The sequence below is a fragment of the Pelmatolapia mariae genome, linkage group LG7 (assembly GCF_036321145.2).
Source record: "Pelmatolapia mariae isolate MD_Pm_ZW linkage group LG7, Pm_UMD_F_2, whole genome shotgun sequence".
Taxonomy (NCBI): domain Eukaryota; kingdom Metazoa; phylum Chordata; class Actinopteri; order Cichliformes; family Cichlidae; genus Pelmatolapia; species Pelmatolapia mariae.
The window spans coordinates 22,929,035-22,938,974 of record NC_086233.1 but is presented as its reverse complement, the minus strand read 5'-3'; the positions used below and the strand labels follow the sequence as shown (position 1 = coordinate 22,938,974).

At 38.4% G+C, this 9,940-nt stretch overlaps 1 protein-coding gene across 1 annotated transcript; it reads right to left on the bottom strand.

Moving 5' to 3' along the window:
* Positions 1 to 2,197: 2,197 nt before the first annotated feature.
* Positions 2,198 to 7,052, bottom strand: tmem141 (transmembrane protein 141). Its single transcript, XM_063480639.1, has 5 exons — positions 6,902 to 7,052; positions 6,661 to 6,727; positions 4,623 to 4,706; positions 4,388 to 4,498; positions 2,198 to 4,185 (listed from the first exon to the last, which is right to left on the bottom strand). The coding sequence occupies exons 1-5, from the start codon at positions 6,953 to 6,955 to the stop codon at positions 4,124 to 4,126; spliced, it is 378 nt and encodes a 125-aa protein (XP_063336709.1). The 5' UTR covers positions 6,956 to 7,052; the 3' UTR covers positions 2,198 to 4,123.
* Between the last annotated feature and the right edge of the window lie 2,888 nt (positions 7,053 to 9,940).

Sequence of the window (9,940 nt, the reverse complement as noted above, 5' to 3'; positions counted from 1 at the left end):
TGTTTAAGGTCATGCTAAAGCATGTCAATTGGATTTAAGTCCAAATTTTCACTATGCCACTACAAAACCTTTATTTTATTTATTTATTTTATTAATTCAGAGGTGGACTTGCTAGTATCTTTTCAGATTATTGTCCCGTGATGACCAGTCATTCTATTTCAGAATTTGTTTGGTAGAGAACAGAGTTCATGTTTTCATCAAATATGCCTTTGTTTAGGTCCTGAAGCAACAATGCAGCCCCAGACCATCACACTACCACCACCATGTTGCTGCATTGCTCTTTTTATGTTTTATGAAATGCTGTTTTAGTTTTATGCCAGATGTGACGCAACACAAATCTTCCAAAATTATTATTATTATTTTTTTTTTTTATCTCCAGTCTACAGAATATTTTCCCAAAAGGCCTGGGGATCATCAGAATGTTTTTGTTTTTTTATGTGAGACGATCCTTTGTGTTCTTGACAAACAGCCATATTCTGAATTATCTGCAAACCAGAGCGAGAGAGAGTGGAATTGGGCAATCCTACAGGGAGTTCCAGTAATACACTCAAAAGGTAATAAAGGTGTGGATAACTGTTTCAAAATCTTTCGGTGTCAAAGCTGGTTTTAATTTAGTCATGGTTCTCATTTGGTAAAAGCCTCCCATAACAAAATTTCCAGATTTAATTTAAAAGTCAAGGAAATCTACATTAAAAAAAACAACATTTTTCACTACAGTTTGTTCACATCTGGATAAAAAACAATCCAAGCTGAATAGAAAAACTTCAGTTTTTTGGTTCATTAGCTGAAGGATTTTTTTTTTTTTTTTTGCCATTCAGGATTTCAAACTACCCAAACAGTCAAATATGTTCTTAATGGAGCGGTCACTGTTTAGGTGTGGCAGATAGATAAAAATGTGTGTCATCTGCATAACAGTGATTGTCAATTTTGTGTTTTTGAAAGATGAAGCCAAGGAGGTAACATATATCATGAAAAAAGGAGGACCTAAAACGGATCCTTGAGGGATACCACAGATAACGGAAGCTGGGGATAAGGGTTTCCCACATGAACAGAAAAGGTCTATATTTTTCAAATATGAGGAAAACCCACGTAGAACGTGACCCTGTAGACTGACCACAAGCACCAAATGTTTTAAAAGAATGTTATGGTTGATTGAGGTCCATCAACACTAAAATGGCACAAGAACCATTCTCATCAGATAAAAGATTATTGTTATACACCTTTAACAGGGGAGATTCTGTCAGTATGTAAATAGGAATTGATAGTAACCTGATTTAAAGGCTGACCTTTAAATCAGGTTACAGGGTGTGCTATGCATCTTTACGACTTCCTTCATCATACATCAGCTTGAATATTATGTAACATGCATTATGACAAGGTTTTCTCTCAGCGAGTTGACTCAGTCTTTATATTCAATGTTTACACAGAGTCGAAACATCATCTTTTCTGACACTTTTCCTCCTACTTTAGCAGTGAGTAACATGGAAAAACTGTGTGCACAGATGTATGTTTATCTCTGACCTGCCCAGGCTTGAACTTTCCTTACCATTGTCATCAACACAGGGCGAACCGGTGATTTAACTGAAACATGCCGTGTCCTAAAGAATGTGTTGTAATTACCACCTAATGCTTGTTTTACAGTTATTTTTCCTGTTGGGCCAGATTTTAAATTGCACGCTTTCCTTGCCTCGTGTACCAAATGCACAGTCAGGACACATAATCAATACCACCCCCTGCCCCTCCAGTGCACGTCAATCACACACCAGTTCTTCTTCTTAACACATCAATTTCTGTGGATTGATCACCACTGCAGGCCACAGAGAAGAGCCAAATAATTAAAGAGGTTTTGATTTTTCCACTGTGGGGCCAAGATCTTTTTTAGGATTTTTTTGCATCCCTGGCTCAATTTTTATGTAACCATTGAAAGAGAGTGAAAGAAATAGGAGAGACGGATGCACTGTCCAGCTACAGCTCAGTGTAATCGCTCACGGGGTCAGACAACTGAGCGCTCACTCCTGCTCTCCCCCATCTCTCCCTCTCATGTTGTCATGCACGTGCCAGCCAAACACACAGACACACTTGAACCAACACACACTGGGCATTGTTAATCATGCCAGTTGTTGCCGAGGGTGCCCGAAAGGCCAGTCCATAATGCTGTTTAAGGTTTTTTTTTTTTTGGGGGGGGGGGGGGGGGGGTTGTGGTCATGTACTGATCCTCTGCTTCACTGGCCAGTCAGTCCTCTCATGTAACACTCTCTCTCCTCTCATTATCTCCTGTTTGCTCTGATTCTCAAAGTCTTCCCCTTCAGCAGTATCGGTGTGCATGTGACAAAGGATTTGAGAGCTTATTCAGTACATGATGCATGATTTCTTTTTTTTTTGGAAAGACACAAAGAGACTTCAAAACCTTCAAATGCTGGAGGTGTTAAATCAAATCTGAAATATTGTGGGAGGAAGAGAGCGAGAGGAATTAAAAGAGTGGGGGTTGACTCAAGCTGAGCAGTAGGAAAAATAAAAGGAATATTATACCGAAGCCAAAATGGTTCATTATTCAGATTTTCATTTACTATGAGAATCTCCTATATCCGCTGTCTCTCTCAAACGTGCTTTCCACATCTCTGGTCTGAGTTTGTGTTTCCAGCTCTCAGAATAATTCTCTATATTTCGAAGGCTTGAACTTTGGATTTTTCATTCACTTAAGGTATTAAAAGTATGCTTGAAAGACTCTATTGTTTCAATGGGTTGCACTGCATGGTTCAGAATTTACACTACTAATGCCTTATTGTGCAAATAAGTCTGGAGAAAACAGAATAGTCAGACTGCTCATGTTTGCGTCCACTAAACAATCCCATATTGATAGAATTCTATCTTTGTGAATATTTATGGTCCCCAGTTTCGAGGTATCCTTGTAATCTTAAAATAATGCAGTCTCAGTAATGCAGGATTTGCAGTATTTAGTTGGTTGTTATATAAATAGCTCGAGTCTATTCATATTTACATTAGATTTTGTTTTGCATCTGGCATGACAATGCAAGTCTTCTTTTTGCATGAAAGTAGCCTAATAGCCAACAGCAGTCTTCTGCTGCTGTTGCCCATCTACAATAGCTTAAAGTAGTCTGGTCATTTTCCCCTGACCTCTGGTATCAATAAGCCATTTTCTCATTTTCAGACCATTCTCTGTAAACCTTAGAGATGGCTGAGTGGGGAAATCCCAGCAATTTCTCAAATACTCAGACGCTTCTGGCACCAACAACCACACCACATTTAAAGTCACTTAAGTCTCCTTTCTTCCTCAATCTGATGCGTGGACGTGTGGAATGAATGCAATGTATGAAATAAATGTTTGGTTCTGGTACTGTATATTTTAAATAGTGGCCGTATAGTTTAAATAACGAAAAACAGAATACTTTGTTATTTTTACATATTATTGAAGAAAATATTACAAGGTTATTAGCAGAATGGAGTTAAAGCAAAAACTTCCACAGGAAAAACACTGAATTCTTCTCAGTCTGTCGTAATGCAGACAAAAAAGGTAACCTGAAGACTCTATTACAGCACACCTGAACCATTAGACGTCCAGGGGCTGAAAGCTAAATGTTGTCAGGATTAATATGCTGCTACTCTGAGAAAGCAAGGATTTAAAAGGAAGAACTGTCCCCACATGATTTACTCTGTGTAGTTCAGGCATATGTTTAAATAAAAGGTTAGTAACTTGCTTGTCATTTACTGGTTTGGCCCACCAGAGAGTCCAATAAGCAGCTCTACACCATTAGCTTTACAGTAACAAGTAGAAGCTGGTTTTGGAAGTGCACTGTTAATTCTGTTGCACGACAACCCAACACATCCAAATATTAATAACAACAACACCGGATCACAAGCTTTACATCTAATTCCTACTAAAAACCCACAACTAATTCCTGACCTCTGAGTCAGGAAAACCCAGGGTTTTTTTTTTTTAATCCACACATTGATACTGTTATGAAATTTAAGAGCTCCACAACCAGAATAAATATAATACACAATCATGTGGGCCATGCAAAATATGCAGAGCACCACTGAGCTCTTTCTCTTTACATATTTATAATCTTTATATTGTAGATAATAAAATTTGTTTGAAACTTCTTCATTCCATCACGTCACCATATTTTGTCTTCTGTGGTGCTGTTGGTTCCTCTTGTTGGGGTACTGAAAGACAGTAAAGAGAAAGGTAGAGATGAAGCATACGGTCTTCATTTGGTGAATTATAAGTGATGAAATGATACGCACTGATAACTTTTCTGATCATAAATCTATATACCTCAATAGGTTGACTCTTCAATCTTATATCCAAGACAACAGTTAACACAACATTAAATTCACATTTCATACAGTTCTGCACTGTGCTCACCTGGAGGTGGTGACCTGTCTGGGACTTTGCCTGTTTCTAGGAGCAACCAGAGGTCTGAGCATTTCTGCGTTTCCCAGCGAGTCACTGCGTAACTGCCCACTGATGATGCCACTGAGAGCACACAGGGGAGAGACAGACATTTCAGTGGCAGCACTGATGTAAGATCTACATTTGAGAGCTAAATACATTTCTTTATGTATTTTTAATAGTGCAATCCAAATATTTTACTCCTCACCTATTGAAATGAGCAGGTTCCACTGAAGGGGATAAGGAAGCTTCCTCTGTAGGGCCTTCTGAATAGCAAAAAAACCTGCAACACCTGCACCAACAACACAACTCACTGTCACATCTAAAACCAGGGAGAAACATTTACACTTGTAACTGCAGATTTTCTTATTGCTGCTGGTTGTTTTTTTGTTAGTTTTTTTTTTCAATTAAACTAATTTCTAGGTTAAACCTAAAATGACAGATGACCTGACAGCTGAGTGGGTAGGACACAGACGGGTAAATGCCATCAGCAGTGGGCACTGGATTTGATTCCCAGCTGACTGGACATTCACTGTCATTCCCACACTTTCTTTCACCATGTTTCTTGTGGGCTCTGAATAAAACTGAAAATGCCAAACAGTCAAGCTTTTGTTTGGAGGGTGGTAGGTGTACTAGTTTCCCAAAAAGGCATATATCCTCTCACTGGACACTTTATTAGTACAAGGCCTTCAAAAATGGCTTATTTCTTTGTGGCAACTTCAACAAGTTTCTCAAAACATTCCTCAGAGATTTTGGTCCATATCAACATGATCACACACTCATGCACATCCATGATGTGAATCTCCTGTTCCGCAACATCCCAAAGGTGCTCTATTGGATTGATGTTCTTGTTCTTGAAACCAGTTCAAGATGATCTGACCTTTGTGACAGCCATTAGAAGATGGTTACACTGTGGTCACAGAGGAACGGACATGGTCAGTTACTGAAGCAGTGAGTTACTCTAGACTTCCTATCAGCTCAAAGCATGCTGGCCATTCTCCTCCAACCTCTGACATCAACAAGGTATTTTCACCCAGAAAAGTGCTGATCACAGGATATTTTGTCTTTTTCACACTATCCTGTATCAATCATAGAGATGGTTATTACAAAAATTTTTACTAGAACAGCAGCTTCACCTTTCTTCCCCACACCGATGCTCAGTTTGAACTCCAGCAGGTTGTCCTGACCATGTCTACATGCCTAAATGTACTGAGTTGCTGCCGTGTGATTGGCTGATTAGATATTTGCATTAAGAAACAGTTAAATCAATGTACATTACAAAGTGATCAGTGAGTATATTGTCAGAGCTATGTTTGGGTATCCTTCAGTGCATTTCTGTTATCTCCAAAAGTTGATTTACTTTCCCGGATGATTGAGAATGCATCAAGACATTTCTGTTATCATTTCTTCATTAAAAAACATTTACATTATGAACAGCTGGCATAAAAACAAAAACAGTCCAGGATGCTAAAGAGCAACATCAAAAACATAAATAGATATAATAACAACACTAGTTATTTTAACTTTAATAATACAATCATTTTCTCCCTGTGCTGAGATCAGTGTGATGTATTGGGTGATACCACAAACATTTACAGAATACAGCTCCCTCTTGTGGTATAGTCTGTCTGCAAATCCGGTCATCTGTATTGTTTGCCTACATTCACGTTGACCTTACTTCAGTAAGGTCCTTTTACTTTTACAGTTGTGTCTCATTTCATATTAACCCAGTCAAATTTCATAACTTTTTAATCTCAACTCAAAATAATGTTTTTGTTATTTAGTCTGGCTTTCTGAGCTAAAACGCTATAAATTTATTGATTTGACAAAAACAAAATTTGGTAGATTTGGAAAACTAGTGCAGAGTAAATTTTCTATGAAAATCATAGATTGTTCTTTTGGGTTAAAAAAAAGACTGTATTGCAAAAAAATTTAATAACAACAAAATTATTATATATTAACAAGTGTTTTTTGTTTGTTTGGGGGGGGGGTGTTGTCTCGATTTTCATTAAAAATCTCAACACAATGCAGAAAAAAATGATAACAACTGAGGTTCAGAATTACACATAAAAACAGCAGCACTGACTGGGTCAAAGTTAGAGTAACACAGCCAACAAGAATTTGGATGAAAGCATGAAAGCATTAAGAATGTACAAATAGGAGAAAGTCAAAGATTGTAACATGGACTGAAATATTTCTTATTTTAAGTGTGTGACTTTTAATAAATAAATAAAAAAAAGTATTACCCAGCACAAAGGTCCCAGACCCCTTCATGAAAGCATGAGACTGACAGGCGGCGTAGCTCTCCAAACCCTGAGAGACAACAAATAAAAACAGCTCTCACCTGAGCTTTTTACACATTTCTGTTTTATCTATGGAAAAGGTGTCAATGTGAGCAGCTGTTGGTTTATTCCAAGTGTGCAGAGGGACAGTGTCCTCCAGAGTGCACAGGTAATAAAAACGCATAAAAACAAACAAAAAACCCACCGGATGTTTCGCCACCAACGCGTCGTCCACTTTGGTGAGCCCCAGATTAACCATGTTGAAGCTGGAGGTAACTTTTTTTTTTTATAAGAAATAACCACTTGAGCTCATTCCCTAACTTCTCAGTCCACAGCTTGCAGTAGATGTACTGTTATGAAAGTTCCGTGTTTGAGAACAACAAACACCGAAGAAGGGAAAATAGAGCAGTTTGTCCAAAACTGTGGCGACATCTAATGGAGGGAGAGAGGTACTGCACCGTTGCTAACTCAAGGTAGCATTTTAGAGGTTGCTTGCATTTTAGAGGATGCTTGCAGGAAAGAAAAACACAAGATAATACATACATGAATAAAATATATACTCACTCACTAACGCAAATATCTAATCAGCCAACCACATGGTGGGCATGGTCAGGAAAGGCAGTTTAACAGATTTTGATTGTGGTGTGGTTGTTGGTGCCAGACTGGCTGGTCTCAGGATTTCATAAACTGTTCATCTACTGGGATTGTCCCACACAGCCATCTCTGGGGAAAGAGGAAATACGCATTGGTTCTGTGTGAGAAAATGCCTGGCTGAGGAAAAACAGCCACTCTTTGAGCTGCTGATAAGAAGGCAATGGTAACTTAAATAACCACTTGTTAAAACCAAGGTATGCAGAAGAACATCTCTGAATACATAACATACCGAACCTAGAAGCAGACTGCCACTCCTGGCTACAAATCATGCAAGCTCCCAGAAGATTAAAACATTTTTTTTTTTTTAAATCCTTGCCTGGTGTTGTGAATCTTGATTTCTCCTGCGATATTTGGATGATAGGGTCAGTATTTGATGTGAACAGCATGAAAGCTGTCATGGAGCCATCCCGCCTTGTGTCAACGGTTCAGGCTGCTGGTGGTGTGATGATGTGGGGGATATTTTCTTGGCACACTTTGGGCCTTAGTACAATCTGAGCATCATTTAAACACCACAGCCTACCCAAGTATTGTTGCTGACCATGTCCAGCCTTCATGAGCCCTCTATGACAACTGCATGATGCTATCATGTTAATATAGGTCAGACTATCTGAGGAATGTTTCCAGCATCTTGCTCATATCCTTAATGCCGTCATGCTTCCTATGCCATGAAGAATAAAAGTACATTTGAAGGCAAAAGGGGGCCCAGCCTGTCACTAGCATGTGTGCCTAATGAACATTGATTGTGCTGTTTAAATAAAAAGAAAAATAAGTGTGAAAAATAAGTTCAACAGTAAGTAAAAAATATATATAATATGGGAGACAACAAACAGTCATTCTGAAAGGAGTACTTATATATTAGAGAGGGTCCATTTAAGATTTTCCCCCAGACTGAAGAAATTTAAGTGCTGTACTTACACATGATGGGGAGATTTATGTTCTGCAGTGGTAAAGGTCCACAATTTAGAGCAACACACAATACCAGCATTAAGTCGTGCAGTAGACAAGGAACACACACACACACACACACACACACAAAGCAAAAAATGTATTCTTATGGAAATACACTTTCCTCATTTCCATAAGAATAAGGTTTTCTCCTCTTTGTTGTGCGTATGTGCAGAACCTGACCTCTGGGTGTTTCGGATGTTATCTCGACGTTTAAAAAAGATGGTTTAGCCAGTGCTACCCAAACTTCTTTGCCTAGCAGACACATAACAAAGGGCACCTAAACCACCACATGTGGGGCACTTTCAGCACAAATGCAGTCTTTGAACTATCAAACTTTTCATTCAGGATTGTATTTATCTCCTTTGTTGGGTACCACTGGGCTTCACTGTTGAACTACTTCACCAAAATGGTCTCTAATCTATACTCAGAAATAAAAATTCTTCTTATTAGCACTACAAAAATGTCAGATAGCTCAAATCTCAATAATCTGCAAGTGCCCAGACTCTCTGCTGATGTCTGTGACCGGTCTGTTGAACTCTGACACCACAGTGGCCTAAAAGATTTAAAGACCTGAGAGCAGTTTCTGTCCTAGAAGAAAAAGAACAGGCAGATGGAAAGAATCCAACTGCTGAGACCCAAGAAACAACACCAAGGGTAGAGTTACCGGGAGGCCACAGCAGAGCATCCGAACATCTGTTGCTTGTTACAGAGGAGAGAAAACAAAGGACGAAGGGCCGCTGGAGATACATGAAGCATAGACTGTAAGAAAGCATTAGCTCTCAAGGTGGTGACTGTGATAACGCATATAAGGTTTGATTTATTATTCATCATACTTTCACAATAAGAGCATAAATATTGAGATTAAAAGTGAGTTAATAGGCTTAATAGGTTCAGTCAGTGCCGAAGCAACGTGATGGAAGACAGCAGCTCCATTAAAGAGCGACTTCCCCTTTAATCTTCTCAGCTTCTCTGTGTTCATGCCTATAACTAATAAAGCAAATTTTCACAATAAAATGTCAAATGTAACTGAAAATAAATACTGATCTGATGACTTATTTTCTTCCTTTCCCTTTGATTTATCCAGTGGCTCTGTTTAAGACCCGGGTCTGTTGTCTTGAAACGTGTAAAATAATACACCTGGTATGTTTTTGGTCAAATTTTGGGTTTGATACTCTTAAGTGTATTTATTTTTACTTAAAGTGGACTAGCTTTGCTGATTCACAGTTCAAAATAATCTCTTTCCCGCCATTTAAGGCAACTTGCTCCTGATTGGCTGCCCCTCTCAGGCAGCACTGAGCAATGCTTGCAACACATGCTGACGTCATTATTGCAAACTTGGCTACATTTTATATGCATCTCTTAAGACATCATATGCATGACAGAAAATAAGGAATGGTATAACAGGGCTACACTTTAAACTGGTTTTTGTATTTTAAGTATTAATTTTAGTGGGTTATTTACAGGACATGCATATTTGTGTGAGTTTGGTCTAAATTAAAACAATAATAATATCAATAATGAAAAGGATATTTCACCCCAGGAGGTCTTTTGGACTGAATGAAAACATATACAGAGTATATGAAAAAAATAGCTAAATACACTACATACTGGTAAAATCGACATTTTAGCTATACCCGTCAGA

Bases quoted from the DNA above. Each gene is read 5' to 3' on its own strand.
- tmem141 (XM_063480639.1), bottom strand. From the start codon at position 6,955: ATGGTTAATCTGGGGCTCACCAAAGTGGACGACGCGTTGGTGGCGAAA. The intron at 6,728-6,901 runs GTGGGTTTTTTG...GTTGTCTCTCAG, and splicing joins CGTTGGTGGCGAAACATCCG to GGTTTGGAGAGCTACGCCGC. The intron at 4,499-4,622 runs GTGAGGAGTAAA...GTGTGCTCTCAG, and splicing joins GAACCTGCTCATTTCAATAG to TGGCATCATCAGTGGGCAGT.